Below are 20,407 nucleotides of genomic sequence, written 5' to 3' on the forward strand. Positions count from 1 at the left end.
ATACTCCATTTTTATGAGAAAAAATAGGTTTGGTTTGCTTGATCTGTGAGTGGTCATAATGATTTTGTGCATGGGTATATGTTTATATGCTGTGAAGGGGTCAAGACATGCAGATGTGCATTGTCACCATCATCATTGAATTATGCAATGACAGCCTTAGTCTGAACAGTTTTGTCAAAACACAACTTCCTCGTATTCGCCTGGGTAACCACGTTGGTGTTTATCTGTGATTGCAAGCCTGTCATATTGGCTATGAGGGCAGATTATGTAAATTCATTTTCTGTCAGACTTCCTGATAACTACATTTTGTTATACTAGTTTGACTAGGTCATCTATTTTTGTGTGGCCTTACACTATACAAAATATCTCTATCTCCATTATGTTGGCCAAGGTCACTTTTTTTGCAATGCAATTTGTGGGTCACATTATTATTAAAAAAAAAAAAAAATCAAAAATCAAAAACAGTTACTACAGAATGCCTACAAACCCACCTCAAGGAAGGAAGATGACTCAAGAAACTTTCCAATGTATTTCTTGAGCTCTGCTTAGTCTAGGTGCCTGTACTGTCCCTCTAGATCCCATGGTTTACTTACAATTGCTATGAGGAGCCAAATGTTCCTGCAAGTGATGTGTGGTGAGTTGGCAAGAGCTTTTGGGTTTTCATATCTTTGACAGCCAGTGATCAGTTGTCAAAAATCTGACAATGAAGGCTGGTGGGAACAGCAGCTGCTGAAGCTGTCTATTGCAACCTCTTATGCACACCTGTACAGTATAGTGCAATCCAGTGCAACAGCATCTGTTAAAGTTGTCAGAGAGGTATTGATTCAGCTCTGGTAACTTTTTCCCATAACAGCTTGTGTTGGCACACTTAAATTACTTACAGAAAATAGGGAACCTACAACATTCAAGTAAATTTTTATGTGTAATTTCTATGGTGCATATTAAAACACTACTTTATTAGTTCATAACTCAGTGAACACAATTTTTACAAAAATAACGGAATCAACCGCAGTGGCACACTTCAGTAGCTAGAGCTAACCGCATTTAAGCAAATCTTGCTGAAAATTTGTTTGCATTGTTCTTAAACCTGTCGTACAGATGGTCAGTCAGTTTATTTTTTCCTTATGGATGACAGTGGTGATGTGGGTTACATGTCATTTATTTCCTATAAGTGTTTTCTCCATAATCCCACACATTGATTGATTAGGAAGACATGGAAGCTGGGTGACAGAGTTGGAAATATTTTCTTTTTATAGTTTTAAAACGGTGTGAGGGGTTTTCCATCTGACAGGAGTGGCCAGTTATGGTGGAAGGCAATAGAATGAAGCTGGTGACACCGAAAGTCTTTAGACTAAGGCTGGTTAGTCAAACTTATTTTCAGTTGTTTAGAGTGCAGTGATTAGTCAATTGATTTTAGGTGATTGACAGAAAAATTAATAAACTACTTTGATAATCGATTAATTGTTTCAGTCATTCTGTTGCCCCAGGTTCTCAAGTGTGACAATTTGCTGTTTTTTCCTCATCATAACAGTATGACAGTAAATTAAATATCTTAAGGTTTTAGACTGTTAACCAGGCAAGACAAGCAAATTGAAAACCTTACTGTGGCCTATGAGAAAATTTTCTATGTCTTTTTAACATTTCATATACTGAAGCATCAATGAGAAAACAATTATCAGATTAGTTACCTCTGCCAAGGAATCTATGTTTTCACTAGTGTTGGTTGGTTGGTTTGTCAGCAATATTAAAAATACTGAACCAATTTTCACAGAACTTGGTGGAGGGATGGGGCATGGGCCAAATTTCAGGGCAGATCCACATCATTTACTATGAATTTGAGTTTTTTTCCTGTGAAGTCTGGTGTATCTTGTTTGACACTGACCTTGGCAGAGGTATATGCGCTACTGAGCGCATTTTCTATTTGATAATGAAAGTAATCTGTAGTTGCAGCCCTGCATTTGTTGTGTATTGAAATATTAAAAGTATATTTTCAGCAATCTTACCCAGCTTTGATGTTTTGCTGTATTGAGCAAAATTAGCCATGTGCACACTCATTGTCTTGGGCCTAGACAATTTGTGCTTGTTTATTTTGGTCTTATTTGTCAAGTCTCTTTGCCTGAAGCTACACTTCAAGTAACATCTGTGTTACACTGGTACTGTTTCTTTTCATGTGTTGTCATTTAACATATTGGTCAGTTAGTCAGATTCTCCACTGCGTTTGAGTGCCTTGGGCAGGCCAAGGCAGCGATCATGTGGTGCACAAACCGCTTCTCTCCTCTCAGAAAGTGACTCAACAGGAATGTGATTAGTCACAGATCTATACAGTGGTGTGTGTTTATCTCCCTTTTGTGGGGGTGGATTTCAGTGTGTGAGACTGGAAGACTAACTTGTGTCTAATAGAGACTTGAATACACAACCTTATGATCATTTTTTTTTTTTCAGAACATTCTTGTTGTTCCTTAGTCTATTTTTAGTCAGTAATTTCTAGATTATTATTTGGCCTTATTGTTGTCTTAACAGCCTTTGTGTGTATCTTGAATGGTGTATGATGTCCCTGACTGCCTGGGAGAGGACATTATGTAGGACTGAGCACTGCGTAGTGGAACACACAGTCCCTCAGCTGCCAGATGACGCTAACCCCCCTACCCCTCACCCTTGTCCGCCCACATCCCTAAACACTCCCAGGTCCTGAGACAAAATGGGAAGACAAAGATCCAGGAAAAGCACACACATGCTGGAGCCAAACCATAACCTAAACAACCTCTGAGCACTTCTGACTACAATGCAGATCTCTTAGGATGTCATTTTGAATGAGTTAACATTTATAGCTTTTGAATGAATTATCAGTAGTAAGATGATGTCAACTTTTATATCTGAAGTCATTATTAATTACATATGATTTTTTTATATATTTGGGAGCTACCATATTACATGTTGATAGTTTGTATTCAAAATAGAGATTAAACTGTAAAATGAAGGGAAAAACATGTCCGGTCTTCTGTTTATGTCCTTATACTTTTAAGTGTAATTTCTCATTCTAGCACCCAGTAGCACACAAAGCTCCACATATTGTCAGCTCTTCTTTTTTTTTTTAATTAAAACGTGCATCAAGTTGAGAGGAAGTTTTGGGAATTGGGGACACTATAACATAATCTAAGACTGTTGTATCTTAACTAAGCCTTAAAGTAAAGCTGTACAGTGAATGGAATCTTGTATCTATCTGTCTTCATTTTGAGGTGTGACTGTTGGTGCGGACAAAACAAGATATTTACTGATGCCACCTCGACTTTGGGCAAATGTGGTCAACATTTTGACCAAACGGTCAGCTAAATGAACAGTAAATTAATTAATAATTGAAATAATCATTTGCAGTGCTAGTTGTTGTTTACATGACAGCTATTGCTACCATGATTGTATTGAGTCAGGAACATTTTTTCTCCTTATGTGCATTAGATCCTTGATTCCTTGCTGGGCAAAAAACAGACAAGGGAGAGGTGATAACTCTGCCAGGTTAATTATTTTCTTTATCAGGATACTTTATTCTATATTACCACACTTATGGAAAGGGGAATGTTTGAAAAGATCTAGTTCATATCATGTGTTGTCTGACCACGTCAGAAAGCAAAACTCCTTTATAGGATGGCTGCTCTGAACAGCCACACTCAAAAGCAGGGTAATAAAAACTGACCCTTACAGAAAGAAGTGAGACACGATGAATCATTTAAATAACGGTGCGCACTTTTGGACAGTCTCCTCTGGAAGGCATTCATAGTGTTGCTTTCGGTTGTACGCGAAACGAGCCAGAAGTAGCTTTGTGAAAGAATGATTAAAAAAAAGAGTTTGAGAGAGTAGTTTGCTTACTTTTTCACCAATTCACACCTGACCATTTGGTGTGCGAAGTGGGTGTTAAGGTCGGATTGTTAAATAAATATTCGGAATTCTGGGTCCCCCAAATCAAATGTCGGAAAGATATGGGGAAAGGAGGTTTCAAATGTTGTTTGACCATGATCCAACAAGCTTTTCAGTTGGAACATATCTGCGCTCTTATTCCATGGCCACCAAAATGAGGAACTGCTCAGATGTCAGTTAGTAATGTAGCACGAAGCAGAATTACTTTCACTATGGTTAATTGCAGTTGATATACCTTGTTAACTGATTTACAATAGTGATAAATTAATCAAAACTGCATTTGAGTATTACGTTAATAAGAATTTAATTGATAGCCAGCCCATCAGAAATTATGGCAATGGCATAAACTGTAATTTTCAACATGTCTTGTGTTCTTAGGTTTGATAATTGATGCAAGATTAAGCCTATCATTGTCATGACCTAGTGTGAAATTTTTCTTACTGAGAAGCCTTGTACTGAACTTGGAGATATAATGTAAACAGGAAGCATTAAACATAACTGAGACTGTGTTTGGAGGTGTAAGGATATGCTGAATATCTTGGTATCACAATGTTATCATGTAGTTTGTAGACACAGTGGTCTCCTCTTCAACTCGGGACAATTGAGCATATTTAACCATACTGTCCACCCACTAGAGCGACATAGACAGTATCCTGCAATGGACGCTCTACTGTAAGAGAAAAGCACTACATTCTACAGTGAAACAGTGGTAAATGACTATTATGCTGCTACATTTTGCTGTGCATTTGCAACAAGCAAGGTATTAGAGGTCTACAATGCAATTGTTAATGATTACAATAAAATATTGTTAATGATTTTGTTACTGTCAAAATGATGTGAAATCTTATGGACGACTGTTTAGAGACCTGCTAATGACGGTATCCTCTTTTCTCTCCAGAGAGTCCAGCGAGGAGTGCAATGGGATCAGCGGTGCTCTGTCAGTGGAGTCTGTGCCGGGGCCAAGACTGAACTGGTGTCCTGCCAACACCACTACCCCTGCCCCTGCTCCAGCTCCAGCTCCCGCTCCGGGGCCCGAGCCCATGCCCAACCCTGTAAGAATGGGTGACGGCCTGGACACTGCGCAGATGTCGGGCAGCAGCAGCAGCAGCCAGGGGCAGGCCCAGTCGTCGGGCAACCCCGTACCCCCAGAGTGCATCAATCCCGACAGGCCAAAGCGCCAGACCAATCAGCTGCAGTATCTGCTCAAGGTGGTGGTGAAGGCCCTGTGGAAACACCAGTTTGCCTGGCCCTTTCATGCACCAGTGGATGCAGTCAAACTTAACCTGCCTGTGAGTACTAGCTTTGTCCCTGTGTGCATGATGCCTCACGCCTCAAAACGCAGTGGACATCACATACAAATTGTTCTCTAGATCTACACATTCCAGCTGTACATCTGTGATGGTTGTTGTATGTTGATTTACATTTACTGCTGTTTGCCATCCAACTCTCTCCTTTATTGTACGTGCGCATACAGTGTTTGAGATGTCAGGGTTCCTTTTTGTTCGTAAGTGTAGCAGTGATTCATTTGAATGTATCTATTATTTCATTGAGGCTGAGTTGAGTGTTTTGATTTCAGCGTGCTCATTGATATGCCTCTGTTTGTGCCAGAAAATATTTGAAGCTTATTGATAAAAAAAAAAAAAATTTAAGCGGAGGGAGTGTGCAAAACTTCCTTTGTAATTACGTTGTGCTCTGCTTAGTCAGTCGAGTCAATTTCATTTATATAACTCAATATCACATCACTCAGACACAACATTTTGTACAGCATACAACACCCTCTATCCTCAGATCCCCCGAAAAACTGTAAATTGGGGGAAAAAGAATCCCTTAAAACACCTTTGTCATACATCTTTATTTTTGAGATGTCTTTGTTGGCAAGGACATCAGTTGATTTCAAGATATCACTGACACCATTAAGATTTATTTTGATAGAAATGTTTACAGATAGTATGAATTATAGAAAGTTTTCAAATCCAAAATAAGTCACTTACTTTGGTTAATTATAAAATTAATGCAATTTACAATTTCTTCAGAAATTAAGCAATAAGAGAATGGGGAATGTTTTGACTTCTAAGCTAGCTTCAAATTAGCTTAGTCAAGCCAGTAGAGAATGTCACATTGTTGAAGATTTTCTGTCTTGCATTGTTGACATACTTGTATGCAACCTTTTCAGGACTACTACACAATAATCAAAATTCCTATGGACATGGGAACAATCAAGAAAAGGCTTGAGAACAGTTACTACTGGAATGCCCAAGAATGTATTCAAGACTTCAACACGATGTTTACCAACTGCTACATATACAACAAGGTAACATAGTTGCTGGAGCCATTATTACCATAAAGTGTCAAACATTCTGATATGCCTTCACTTTTGCTAAGAGTGTTTGTCTCCCCCTGCAGCCTGGAGATGACATAGTCTTAATGGCTGAGGCTCTGGAGAAGGTTTTCCTCCAAAAGGTCACAGAAATGCCTCAGGATGAAACTGAGATTGTTGTCATGACAGGGAAAGGACGTGGACGGGGCAGGAGAGAGGGAGGTATGTGATTTTTTTATTTTTATTTTCCCCCTTAATGCTGTTATATTTAGTCAACACACATTCTTGTATCTGTCCTTTGTCAGATAAGATAATTATTTATATTCTCTCATCAAGGTCTGAACTTGAAACCAGGGCCCATCATTGATTCTTCGTCCACGACTCCGCAAACTCGTGGTCTGTCCAACCTCTCAACAGCGCCGCAGACCAGAGGACCAGTGCAGGGCCCGCCTTCACTACCTCCCCAGCCTTTGATGCAGGCCCACGTGCCCCCAACGTTACCTAGCCATGCGCCACAGCTTGGAGCTCCCTACTCCCTGGGCCAATCAGACTGCGCTCCTCAAATTCCCATCATGACTTCTGTGCCTCCCCCTGCTCAGACACCCCTTCCCCCAGCATCCATCCAGAGCACTGCCCCCATGCTGCAGAATCCTATAACCATGACCAAAGTGAGTGTGACTGACACAGGGAAATATGCTTGGGCAAGTGGTCTCATTTTTGACAATGCTTTGGGACAGGTGTGGTTATGTTCTGGCATCACTCTAATCGTTTATTTCCTTGTCTTTTTGCCCCATGTCTGTGCTTTCTTTATGTTCACTGCTATCTAGCAAAGAAAGAGCCAGAAAAGGAAAGCAGACACTACAACGCCCACAGCAAATGACCAACTCAGTGAATCTTCGCCAGCAGAGTCCAAATCTGGGAAGACACTACCCAGACGAGAGAGTACCAGACCTACGAAACAGATGAAGAAGGAAGCTCCAGACTCTCAGCATCACATAGGCATGGGGATTGGACTCAGCGCACCAAGTGGAGGTCATAGCCCCAAACCACAAGATCAGCTGGGATATTGTGCTAGTCTGGTTAGGGAGATGCTGTCTAAGAAGCATGCTGCTTACGCCTGGCCGTTCCACAAACCTGTCGATGTGGATGCACTGGGACTACACGATTATCACGATATCATCAAACATCCCATGGACCTCAGCACCATCAAGGTGTGTTGAAGACACAAGGCATAGTTGATCAAGGGTACCATAAGTTATTTAAGAGAGTGGACTTGTGGCATGGCAAGTAATTAATATCCTTGATGTGTTTAATAGGCCAAGCTGGAGAACAGGCAATACCGTGAACCCCAGGAGTTTGCTGCTGATGTACGATTAATGTTTTCCAACTGCTACAAATATAATCCACCAGACCATGAAGTGGTAGCTATGGCACGAAAATTACAGGTAAATATAGTCTAACACGTAAACAATGTTACTTTGGTAAAATTAAATTCATTTAGAGTTTTATTAATCTTAAAGCAACTAGCTGATCTTCACTTTAAGAAAAGATTGGCCAATTGCCGGTGCTGTTTTAGTTTACATTTGAAAGAAAAATCAATTTTAGATTGTGTGTTGTCAAAAGCATTAGTATTTTCCACAGATTATTCTCAGTACCACACAAAAAACACTGAGCCAGGATGCTGCCTCAATGCTCAGTCTATTATCTAGCTTAATTTACTCAGACCCTGAACAACATGTATTTGATTTTTTTTGTGTGTTTTTGTTGAACAATAAAACTACTCAACCAGAGGTTTGTTCTATTTGTTTTCACCGCACTAGTCTATCATATCCTTCAAATTTCTGTCTTAACGTTTACTGTTCAGTTCTATTATATTTGTCCCTCAAGGGCCGATTCAAGGCAGCGAGTCGGCAAACAAAGCACACATAGACAACTCACCTACAAACAAAAACAATCATAGTTATTAAAAAGAGTTAAAATACACAAGGATCGATAATAGTGGCCAGTACAAGTCTGACCAAAAAAGTCCAATACAGAAAGGCACACACTGGGTCAAAAAAAAAGAGCATTCAAGTCAAAAGTTGTGGTGTTTTGAGTCTATACCTCCAAACATACACATACATTTAGCTTAATTTGTTTGTGTCTTTTCATTTTGTAGGATGTCTTTGAGATGCGATTTGCCAAGATGCCAGATGAACCTGAGAGCAAGCCTCTGGTTTCTGCCCCAGCCCCTACACTTCACCATCCTGCCCCTGTTAAGCCCCAGCCTCCTTTGGCCCATGTCGCCTCATCTTCAGACAGTTCCAGTGACTCATCCTCTGAGTCTGAGTCTTCCACAGATGACTCTGAAGAGGAGAGAGCCCAGAGGTTGGCAGAGCTCCAGGAACAGGTCAGTGATCAGAGAAGGTTCAGAATGGCTGCAAATTAGTTGTTCCGCCCTTGTTACCCTTTGTTGAGGACTGGTCTCTTCTCTTGATACAGTTGAAGGCTGTTCACGAGCAGCTGGCCGCCCTGTCTCAACCACAAGCCAGCAAACCAAAGAGAAAAGAGAAGGAAAAGAAAGAGAAGAAAAAAGATAAGCATAAGAAGAAAGGAAGCATGGCTGGCCTAGTAGATGAAATCCAGGATGCTACACCTGTTCCACAGCTCTCCAAGAAGACCAAGACCAGTAACAATAACAACAAAGAGCTTATTCCCAAGAAGAAACCCAGGTGGGTATTAAACTTTGTCCATGTCAAGCTGTTGGTTAGAGCAGCTCCTTGATATTAGATCTTTGTTTTTTTTAGCTACCAGCTTGGCATTGCACAATGTGGTATTAGACTTACTCAGTTCTATATGCCCCATATTGTTATGCTCTTTCTGTGTAACTGGTCACAATTGAGAGGATCATCTGAGGACATGTTTTAAATTTGTGTTTTTCTTGTAAATAAGTATGACTGTTAAAAGATTGATCATTGTTAAGAAACTGACTGGTATCTTTTAGGTAATCTTTATCATGTCTTCTTTGTGTGTGTTATTGTTTAAATGAGCCTGTTTGTAGTTGTAAATCACAGCTTGAGCTGCATTTGTAGAAAGACTTCTCAGTATTACATATTGGTAAACTATACGTGTGTTTTGCCTCTGTAGTAAAAAGGAGGGGATGAAAAGCAACCATCCCTCCAACATGCAGCCAGTTCCCAGCCTGGAAGATGACCTGGGGGCAGCTGGGTCATCAGCTACAGGGGAAAAGTGCAAGCCTATGACATACGAGGAGAAGAGGCAGTTAAGCTTGGACATCAACAAGCTTCCTGGTGACAAGCTTGGTCGTGTAGTGCATATTATCCAGTCCAGAGAGCCCTCACTCAAAAACTCAAACCCTGATGAGATTGAGATTGACTTTGAGACACTAAAGCCTTCTACTCTACGCGAGCTGGAAAGATATGTGTCTTCCTGCCTCCGCAAGAAGAAAAAAGTTCCAGGTGAGCCACTGTAGGAAAACAGTTTGGAAACTGGTGACTCTCTGTGTGTGATTGTCGTGTTTACTTTGAAGTATGAAATTACTATGGGTAATTAATTTCACATTTGCTGCTTTATTCTGGAAAAGCTTGAACACGTGGTTGTCTTTTTGTAGTTGAGAAGACTGTGGAGTCCTTGGCTACCTCCAAAAAGACTGGATCTTCTTCAGAGAGCAGTGGCTCCAGCTCAGACAGTGAAACTGAGGCGACAGGTAACTTAGTGTATTTACCACTCAAATGCCCCAGTCAAAAACACCAAATGAAGTGTCTAATCTTTATTTCACTTTTGTCAGGAATTATAAAACAGCAGAAGAAGAAGGGCCAGTCTGTGAAGGAGGGGAAGAAGACACATCCTCACACTCAGAGCGGCCCTGTTCAGCCTGGGCTTAATTCCCAACCTGCAGGCCTTCAGTCCAGCAGTCAGATGAAGCACCATCAGCAGCAGCAGCAGCAGCAGCAGCAGCAGCCATCTCCTGCAGGCTTCATGGCTCCTCCCGTAGCTGCTCTCGAGTCTTCCCAGTTACTGGAGACTAGCTTTGAGTCCCTGCCGCCTTTCGGTCAACCCCTCATGCATCTGTCCCACCACACAGGCAACTCCTCCTCACCGCCACCTCCACACCTCAATGCTCATTCTGGGCCGGCGTCACCAGAGACCCACCCCTTCCTCAACCAGCATCCCGTCCTCCCATCTCCAGGTAAGGCTGTATGCAGTCTGCTGCACTTATGACAGGTACAGAAGTAATAGCTACTTGTTTCTGCAAGTGTAACTGTAGTCCCAGGAACAATAATGGCTCCCACAAAGTCAACAATGCTGTTGTCAAAATTGGCACATGCTTTTTCTGCATTAATACTGCAGTACATTTTAGCTTTCATTTAACCTACAATAAGCTAGTTTCCTTTAACCTGTCCTTTATAATAAACTAAACACTTATTACATACATACACCATTAAACATTTAATAAGACTGGTCTGTTGAGCACAGCCATTCCATTTTATTTTAATGTTTTATTTTAACTCGCCATTCTTTGCTGTTCAGAAAATATATGAATAAGCAGTAATGTCTCCTGCAGTATTTATCTGTAATACACTCATTGCTCGGATGACACTGTGTTCCAGTAGGGGTCATGTTCCTTAAATTAATCAATCAATCAATTAAGCTTTATATGTAAAGCACTTTTCATACAAACAATGTAACAATTTAAGTTCTTTACGGAATAAAAGCAATAAAAATAATACCTCTATCCATGCAATGAGCAATAAATTACTATTATAAATAAAAGTTTAAGTGAGTAAATTAAATAATACAGTAACGGAAGACATGCTATTGTAAATCTGCAAAAGGCAGAAAAACAAAGATAAAGATAAAATAATAAAATACTAAAAGAGATGAGATGTGTTGAAGTGAGTAAAACCAGAAAGAAAAGGTAAGATTTAAAAGAACAAAAATAGAATTGGGTTTTACCAGTTAATACACTTATAAATTATTATTATTTTTGTTTTTTGGAGTAAACTCTGTCAAGGATCACAATATATTAATGATGCATTTTGTTTCTTCCTCCTTTGTTTGTAATGTGCAACCTTAGCCTTGCACAGTTCCATGCCTCAGCAGCCTTCTCGACCCAGTCATAAGGCAGCGCCTCTTCATCCTAAACCCCCTCAACAGCAACCAGCCCCTCCTCAGCAGCAGCCAACCCTGCAGCAGCAGCAGCAGCAGCAACAACAGCATCAACAGCAGCAGCAACTGCAGCCTCAGTCAGCAGCACCACCACAGCATCAGCTCCCTTCTCAGATCCTCCACCCTCCTCAGCCTCTGCACCAGCGGCCCATGTCCCCCCCAACGCTCACACCCCAGGGCTTGCTGTCTTCCCAGCCTCCCCAGATGCTGCTAGAGGATGATGAAGAGCCAGGGTCGACAACACCTATGAACCAAGTACAGTTATACCTACAGCAGTTCCAGCAAGCCCGTCAGCCCCAGCAGTCCATGCAGTCGCAGGCTCGTCAGCAGCAGCAGCAGCAGCAGCAACAACAACAACAAGGACCGCCTTCTCTTCTGCAGTCTGTCCAGGGACAAGCCCAACTCTCTTCTCAGACCACGCTGCCTACTCCCCAGCTGCCTGTTCAGTCCCAGGCTCAGCCAGCCCCATCACTTCAGGCCCCACCCCAACAGATGCCTCTACACCAGGCCCGCCACATGCAGCATACTCAGCAGCAGCAACAGCAGGCACAACAGCAGCAACTGAACTACCAGCAGGGTCCTGGACTAGCTGGTCAGTCCCAGGGATCACAACACAAAGTATCCATGCCCACCAACAAAGCACAACAGATCATCCAGCAGCAGCAAGAACAGCCCTCCCCTCGCCCGACCAAGGCTGACCCTTACAACACAGGTGAGTCACAAACATTTAATTTGTAACTGATGATAGAAGCAAAAACTGTTGCAGTACAAATGAATGACATTGACTGAAGTTCAATGCCCCTCCCTTCTGCTGACAGGTCACATGAGGGACAACCCATCCCCTCTCATGATGCATTCCCCACAACTTCCCCAGTATCCACCTGTGTCTCACCAGTCTCCACCTCACAACATGCAGCCCAAAAAGGTGAGGAACCTTCACTGGTCGGACAAAGTATTTTTGGTGGGTTTAGTGCAGAACTAACATTGGGTTTTCCATTGTCTTGCCAAGCAGCAGAGGGCCCCTGTGAGCCAAGGTGGGTTAAAGGAAGAGAAACTTCCTCCATCACCAGTGATGAGAGGAGAGCCATTTAATCCTGCAATGAGACCAGACCATCACAAACATCCTGACAACAAGCCTTCTCAACCAGGCCACAGCCAACAGAGTGCGTACCAAGACTTCATATGTTTCCTCTCACTTTCTGCATTTAAAACATGAATGAAGAAGAAGCTGCACAAGATACTGACACCATTCTTGTGTGTACTTGTATTAAGCAGATGTGAAGTCCATGGACAGCTCGCGACCGGTCATTCGCTCTTCTGAGCCCAGTGTGCCGCCTTCCTCTCTGCAAGAGAAAGATAAGTTCAAGCAGGAGTCCAAGGTGCCCATTGCCCCCAAAAAAGTACAGGTGTGTGTAAGAGACACTACAAAATTATTTCATTCACCTCATTCAGTTCTTTGTGTGTGAACTTCCTGTCTGTGTTTTGTCAGGATGTGAAACTAAAGAATATGGGCTCATGGGCCAGCCTGGCACAGAAGTCCACATCTACGCCCTTATCTGCAGTGAAATCATCGAGTGACAGTTTTGAGCAGTTCCGCCGTGCTGCCCGGGAGAAAGAGGAGAGGGAGAAAGCCCTGAAGGCCCAAGCTGAGCAGGCAGAAAAAGACCGGCTACGCAGAGAGCAGGACAAACTACGGTAAGGTTGTCAGGAAGGAATACACAGATGTCTGCAATTTTTATCTCATGAGGGACTGTTGTGTTTTGAGCAGATATACCTATCATTCATTCGTTTTATATTTGATTCACACAACTACAATATGAAAATAAGAGAAAATGTATAAAAGAGCAAGCTGACTCGCTGTGCAGTTTTGAAAATGTGAAACTATTGACTATTGGCTTACCTGTCATTTGAACTGATAGAAATTGATACTCACCATTGTTGGTCATTAGAAATATTAAATCATGTGAGGTTTACAGACTTTGATGCCTCTCTGTTGCAGTCATATATTTACAGATTGAGCACATCTTCAAAGAGTCTCAACTGCCCAAAGAAATCAACAATGTAGAGCTTTAAGTAATGTATGAAGTATAGTAATACATTTGTGTTTGGGAAGGCTGTGTGATGTTAAATAAGACACAAGAAGCCTTGGACCATAAGGTGATGTCATATGCCCCCTAGTGGCCATATCGTAGGATCACAACAGCCACTGAGAATCGTTTGTAACTAATGACAACAGGAGGGGTTGTTTCGCATGTCAAAATTCAAACCTGGAAAGATTATAATAGATTATATGCATCAGTTGGTAGAGTGTTAATGTCAGGCCTATAAGTCAGTACATATGGGTGTCTACTCTTCCTTAAGCCATTGCATATTTACAGAGCAGTTTTAATAATGTCTGAAACTAACAAGTCCTTGTTATTTAACAACTCGTTCAGTAGGCTACAGATGTTCAAGACACTATAATCACTAAACATCTTAATAATGAACCTCATGTACAGATTACAAAGCTTTCAATCCTTTTATTTCAGAAATTAAAACATACATTTTAAAGTTAAAGGAGTGTTGGCCACCAGATATTTTACCTGTGTTAAGCTAGTGTAAGTGTTTCCATGTGTTGTAACTGAGACATCATAGGCTTACTTTAGCTGGATAAAACAAAACTCAGTTCTATGATTCAATAAACAATAGTGAAAATAGTGAGAGATAAAGTTTAGCTCATCAGTGTTGGATCTTTTGCTTTTAACATATCCCAAATTTAGAAACCAGTTAGCTGTAGCAGCCAGTTACCTTTAGCTAAAAAACGTCTGTACAGATCTTTAGGCTTTTTGTATAGCCTTACACTTGACCTTGTTGTTGGCTCGTAGTTTATATTTAGCTCATCCATTTTTCCGTGTGAGACACCCAGGATGGCACCAGATGTAGCTTAAAGGATATCTCTTACTCAGACATGAAACCCCACGGCTATGTGAAAAGTATTTGATTTCACCTGGTGTGAATTATTGGCCCGAATGTTTTCCAGAGGTCGGGATGAAGAGGACGTCATGGAGCCAAGCAGAAGGGTGCACGAGGAGCCACGCAGACGTCTGGAACAGCAGCACATCCAAGTCCCTTCACAACAACAGCAGCAGCAGCAACAGCAGCAACAACAGCAGCAGCAGCAGCAGCAGCAGCAGCAGCAGCAGCAGCAGCAACAGCAGCAGCAGCAGCAGGAGCCCCAGCCGACTACCATTCAGCAGCCTCCTCAACCCCCCACACCGCCGCAGCCCACCACACAAAACCCACTAGACCAACAGAGGGAGCTAGCACGCCGCCGAGAGCAGGAGAGGAGGAGGCGAGAAGCGGTGAGATGACTGTTTAGCATTTAGTTTAATATGATGTTAATTTCTATTTAATAGAATATTATAATGGAATGAAATAGCAGTAATAATTGTAATTATATTTGTAGGTGTAGGAGCGATTTTCAAGAAATTAAAAGCACACTCTCAGGAGAAATGAATGCAAAGGAAATACTAAGTTGTTCTTTTCTCTCTCCAGATGGCAGCAACTATTGACATGAATTTCCAAAGTGACTTAATGGCTATCTTTGAGGAGAACCTGTTTTGAGGAGAGGAGCAACTGAAACGTAACTGCAAAAACAAACAAAAAAAAAAAAAACACATGAAAAAAAAGAAAAAAAAAAACTTGGATGATGTACACTTCCTCTAAAGTGAGATTTGGTGACCACGCACCACAGAGGGACATGGACTGTATGTAGATATGAGAGGCGCTCGGAGACTTGAGTACAAACGCTGGACGAGGAGGACACAGCTCACTTTGCCCCTGTGGACGGAACACACACAACACATGGGGATAGTCTCATTGTTTTGGATGTAATTTCCTGCGAATTTGGCTTCGTCTGCCTGATATCTCGCAACATGAGCGAAAGGACCCCTGTTGGCACAGTTGCCTTTTTCGCACTTGTTTCTAACGGTGTGCATGGGCGCAACAATAATTGCAAGAGTAAAGACATCCCAATAACTATGAAAATGCTCTGATAATGTACTGACACACTGCGCAGAGGCGTTTTGAAACTGCCAGATGTCTGAGGTGATGAAGAGGACTGGTCTTTTATGTTCTGTTTTGTTTTTGTTTGTTGTAAGTGAACACATGAAATGGTTGGGGGGGCGGGCAACTTCCATACTGTAAATCATGTATATTTCTCAGCAGAGAAGGTACACTTTGCCTTACACCTCTTTCCTAAACAGACCATTATGTTCTGTGGCCTGCACACATGGATAAACCAATAACATTTACAACCAGGAGTAGGAGCAGCGCAGATCTTTTTCATCATCTAGTATCTACTGTAAAGAAGTATTTTCTTATACTACAATAACTGTTTATTTTGGATCTTTTTTTCCTCTCTTTGAATCTTCACACCAACACACTCCGCCACTTATGTCTATGCCAAACAACCCATTAACTTTTATGCTCAATTACTTGTCCTAAAATATGATAGGTAGCTAGTGAAAAAACCCTGAATATATGCATTATCATAGTTCCAGCAAGTATTTTATCAAAGACTGAATCAGTTGAAGTTTTCATCCTGCCTTGTATTTTTAATATAAAGCCACAACAGGAAATCGTTAGCAGAAGAGTGGAAAGGTCCAGCCGTCTCTGAGCTTTAGTTGGAATATAATTTCACTACAAGTGTTGCACCATTCTTTGTATTTTTACACTTTTAGACATAATGTTGGAAATGTTCATATCATTGGCCTGTTCACAACAGTCACACTACTGGATCAGTTAAGAAGTGAGAAGATGAGGAGACCCTTGCTGTTCCCCCTGTGTGTGTGCTCTGGTCTTACCAAAAGGTTTTGATCAAATATCAACAAGCAGAGTGTTCAAAGCAGGGAGAGGACAGTCAGGGGAATAAGACAAACACTTACCACCTTTCTCTCCCTGAGGTTAGTAAAAATAGTCGAAGGGATCTGCAGGAGCTCCTAGTAAATTTTTGCGTCAAATAGTCACCACGGGCACACTGTCGACAATACAAAATAAAAAGACAAACAATTACAAAAATTACGAATCAGAAAATGCTGAAAAAACAGTTTTGATTTCTATCTTTGTTCTTGTTCGATAATAGTGGATGTGAGTTATAATTCTGTTTTTGGAGACATTGTTTGGACTGGGGATGGGTTGAAATCTGAATGCATCTCGTCCTCGCCACTTGTCTCTTATGGTGTTTTTCTCCAGTGCCTGTATTGTATTGCAATTCTCGTTGGGTTATATTACACTTTGAGGGGGTTTAGAAAGGGGTGAGTCGGGAATGGGTGGTGTAATATTTGAATGGGGAGGGAGATTTTTGAAAGAGTTTGAGTAAAAAAATAAATAAAAAAAGGAAAAGACAGCATTTTATATTTTACCCGTTGTCAATATTCGGGTTTTAAATTTAGTTTTAGCTGGACTTCTTGAGTGTACACACCTGACAACTACTTTCTCATTTTGTTCAATCAGCAGATTTTAGGTAGATATGTTTCAGCGTTGCCACACTAGCATTTGAGTCTGGTCTGTAAGTGTGACTGTGTAAATTTGGACGGCTGTGTGACTGTGTGTGTTTTTGTTTTTGTTAAAAAGTTTTTTAAGTGTGTGGTGCAAGGAGGCATGTTCCACAGTGTAGATATGCATTCTATTGAAGGGAGGCGAAGAAACATAAACAGTACTTCAGGAGAATTTGTTTTTGTGCTTAAGTCACCTTTTTAATTTCTATGAAGTCCACCATATATGAATATATAATTTTTATTATTAGACTGGTTTTGAAAGGGTAAAAAAAAAAAAAAACAACCTTCATTCCTTTTTAGCCTTTTTTTTTTTTTTCACAGTAATTGTCGGACATAATGTGCCATGAGTTCTACAGAGAATGTGCTGACCCGCAGCTCAGCCCAGAGTTTGCTTTATTCAGGTATTTTATTTTGTGTTACATGTGTTCTGTTTTGGAGGTTTTGTTCAAACATTTTCCTCGATTATCGTTTGGTATGTGAGTGGTCTATCGAGGTCTCCGATTAAGTCTGTTATGATCATTGAATAAACTCATCTCTTTTATAGAAAATAAAAAAAAATAAACAAAAGTTTGTCTCTTTTAGTCTTTTTAGTCAGTTCAATAACTAATGCACTTTTTTGGCCTTTAAGCTTTTAAGTTTGACACTTGAACTGTTAGTCAAAATAATAATAATGGAACAACATTGTGGTAGGCTGAGTCTCAGTGGATATTAGATACTCAAAAAAATTATGGTTAATTTTGTTGTTTAGCATAGTCTTCATATTCAATGCAACACATTTCAACAAATAGCCGAGACTAAATGTTTTTCCCACCTTTATATAGATAACAGAAAAGAATATGAGAAATTGACTCCTCTTGGGGTTATTTTATTTTGAAGGTATTAGTCGGAGGTGTTGGTATGGCATTACGTTTCACTTAACTGCAAAGTCCCAAACTGCAACACTAAATAACACAGCGTTATTACAGTATGTTACTGTCGAATTGAACATGCCAATATGAGTGTGATTATTAGAAATAACATTATTGGTAATAAATAGTTAAGAGCTGTTGATTTAAAAAAAAAAAAAAAAGAAGTTGAACCTGTCAGTGTTGTTCATACCAGAGTCAAGGCAGATATGATTGCAACAGCAACTAAGAAAAATTTGCCCGTAGAATACCATACATACCATCCTTAGACTGGTCTGAATATCTCTGGCAGGTAGACTAACCCCCGAGTACCGAGGACAATCAAAGCCGTGCTGATATTCAGTACAACATCACAACACATTAGTTACAGATGCAACAGTTCTACGAGCGCCTAGTTCAATAAGCAAAACCAGATTATGATTTGTTTGTTTATTTCATAATTTGTTTGGCAACGCCAACACAAATAGTTCCGCAACTGGACTGTTGCTAAACAACACAAACATTTTCCTGACCTGCACAGTGCACACTGACTTGCTACTTTTTCTACACGTTACCTCAGTTGTGCACCGAAGCATCCCGGCTTCTTCCCTTCATCCTCTTCTGACGACCATATATCGTTTAATTAAAATTTTATTTCTGGAAATATATTCATCTTTGTTAAGTTTGTTGTAATCTTAGATAAACGACGACTGTTCATTTAACGCTGATTAACGGTTAATAAAACACCTGTGAAGCGGAGTGATACATGTAGTTAAAAGTCCCACTGCTGTTGTACTCTATATCAGCACTCATGGAATGTCTCTCGTCCAATCAAATTACTTGGTCGGAACTAACTGTTGTATAAATACTGATAAAGTCGAAACAACTGCAAATCCTTGTGTAAATGTTTGGCCTGAGTTCTGTCAGAGGTGTTTAGTGTCCTCTAGTGGTCACAGTAAGAAACTACGATACATTAAATTTGTCAAGGTAGCGTCAATAGAGATATGAAGCATACCACCACTTCCGGTAATTGCAAGATAATGTGCTCAAACAATAATAACTAGACACAAACCCTACTGCAAATATTAAAAATAATACTTTAAATTGATGCATAATATTCAGTTCATGGTATAAGCACGTAGCTGACTGTGATCATTAACAGCATGAGTTTCGATGACAGTTATTCAAACACTGTGTTAGCCCTGAATTAAATATAGTGTTGTAGTTTCCCATTTTGACCACTGGAGGCCAGTGATTCTATAGATCGGAGTTGAGTTCAAATGTAGCTTTTTTTTTCTTCAAAGCTCTCCTCAGTACTAAGTTGATACAGGTTAAGATTATGGCAAACTGTTTAAAAAAGAATAGTGAATGTAATGCCGTGGATACCTGCCATTGGGTGGTTGATGTTAAGTGACGATGTGGAAATCGCCATCCAGTTATTTGTCGGCTCTCCAAGCTAGCTAAGCTGCTCCGAGGCTCCTGCTAGTGGTTAGTACTTGCTGCCACCATAAACACGGTAATATTTAAGCGTAAAAGGTAAAATATACATAATAATCGTTATAATATCTGTAGTACTCGGGTTTGGAAATCATTTCATACTGTTCGCCTCTGTCGGTACTTTATTCCGATTCTTCTCCGGAAGTGGTAGTGTTGTGCTATGGCTGCACTGACGCGAGTTTGACGAATTTAACCCTGCAGTTCCTCGGTGTGACCACTAGATGACAACACAATACATTCACGGAGGTAACGTTCATAGGAATTACATTCATTCATGCATTAATTCTGTTTGAACTTTGATTACAAAGTACACATTTTATGATACAGATACTGTTAACAGCTACATGAACAATAACCTTTTGAATACCTAATTAGAATATCAATAATCAGTATTATTTTCTGTCCCATCCCCGATGAAGAATGTGGAGCTGTAGACTCTATTTGTTCTCTATCTTGTTCTTTCTGTTACTTTGTTTCTGATTGCTTCGTTTAGTTATTTTATTTTGACAAACACCAACCATTAGTACGCTTGAGTTTGGTTGTTAGAACCAAATCAAGTGCAGTGTTGCAGTTCATCATTGTGATCACTGGAGGTTAGCGAACACCATGTAACTGTAACTAATTTACAACACTTCCGGCGAATACTTTCAAAATAGGAAAAACCGAAAGATGCAACATTCTGTCTAACGCTATTATGCTTGGTCATTCAGATAGGCTACTAACTATAGACCACTGTGACTACAACTCTTCTCATTGATACCTCTAAAATAATTACAGTTATCTGTGTCAATATGTGGTTTATTCTGACTGAAAATGTAGAATTGAATCACTCAGTCAAAAGTCGCGTTTTGCTTTTTATGTCATGCTGCCTTCAGGGGTTCCACCTAAATTACGTATGAGTCTTTGGGAGCAAGGTGTTTCTTTTCGCTTTTTATAGCTAACTTCAAAAGTATTAAAAACATACTTTGAGCCGAAAGCTATATGAGCAACACCTCAGTTTTTGCTAAGATTCGTACGAGGTCCTCTAAAGAAAAATCTCCCTCTTAGATGCCCAGAATGACTGAAACCGAGTGTGTGCATGTTTTTTCCGATAT

General features: G+C 40.5%; 1 protein-coding gene across 3 annotated transcripts in view; it reads left to right on the plus strand.

Annotated features, from left to right (window-relative positions):
* brd4 (bromodomain containing 4) overlaps nt 1-17,499 on the plus strand; it is a 30,637-nt gene extending 13,138 nt beyond the window's left edge. For all 3 annotated transcript variants that reach the window (XM_023404286.2, XM_023404285.2, XM_023404284.2), the window contains 18 exons: nt 4,808-5,198; nt 6,083-6,220; nt 6,313-6,448; nt 6,563-6,894; nt 7,054-7,437; nt 7,543-7,671; nt 8,385-8,615; nt 8,708-8,937; nt 9,353-9,684; nt 9,837-9,932; nt 10,014-10,415; nt 11,304-12,107; nt 12,214-12,320; nt 12,408-12,558; nt 12,671-12,801; nt 12,885-13,090; nt 14,415-14,736; nt 14,930-17,499. In XM_023404286.2, coding sequence (XP_023260054.1) covers nt 4,950-5,198; nt 6,083-6,220; nt 6,313-6,448; nt 6,563-6,894; nt 7,054-7,437; nt 7,543-7,671; nt 8,385-8,615; nt 8,708-8,937; nt 9,353-9,684; nt 9,837-9,932; nt 10,014-10,415; nt 11,304-12,107; nt 12,214-12,320; nt 12,408-12,558; nt 12,671-12,801; nt 12,885-13,090; nt 14,415-14,736; nt 14,930-14,998 — 4,449 coding nt within the window. In that variant the 5' untranslated portion in view covers nt 4,808-4,949 and the 3' untranslated portion in view covers nt 14,999-17,499. The remainder of the gene's footprint in view (nt 1-4,807; nt 5,199-6,082; nt 6,221-6,312; nt 6,449-6,562; nt 6,895-7,053; nt 7,438-7,542; nt 7,672-8,384; nt 8,616-8,707; nt 8,938-9,352; nt 9,685-9,836; nt 9,933-10,013; nt 10,416-11,303; nt 12,108-12,213; nt 12,321-12,407; nt 12,559-12,670; nt 12,802-12,884; nt 13,091-14,414; nt 14,737-14,929) is intronic.
* The last annotated feature ends 2,908 nt before the right edge of the window (nt 17,500-20,407 follow it).

The sequence above is a fragment of the Seriola lalandi genome, unplaced genomic scaffold (assembly GCF_002814215.2).
Source record: "Seriola lalandi dorsalis isolate HSWRI2012SDOR001 ecotype SW California unplaced genomic scaffold, Sedor1 jcf7180002054240, whole genome shotgun sequence".
Classification (NCBI taxonomy): domain Eukaryota; kingdom Metazoa; phylum Chordata; class Actinopteri; order Carangiformes; family Carangidae; genus Seriola; species Seriola lalandi.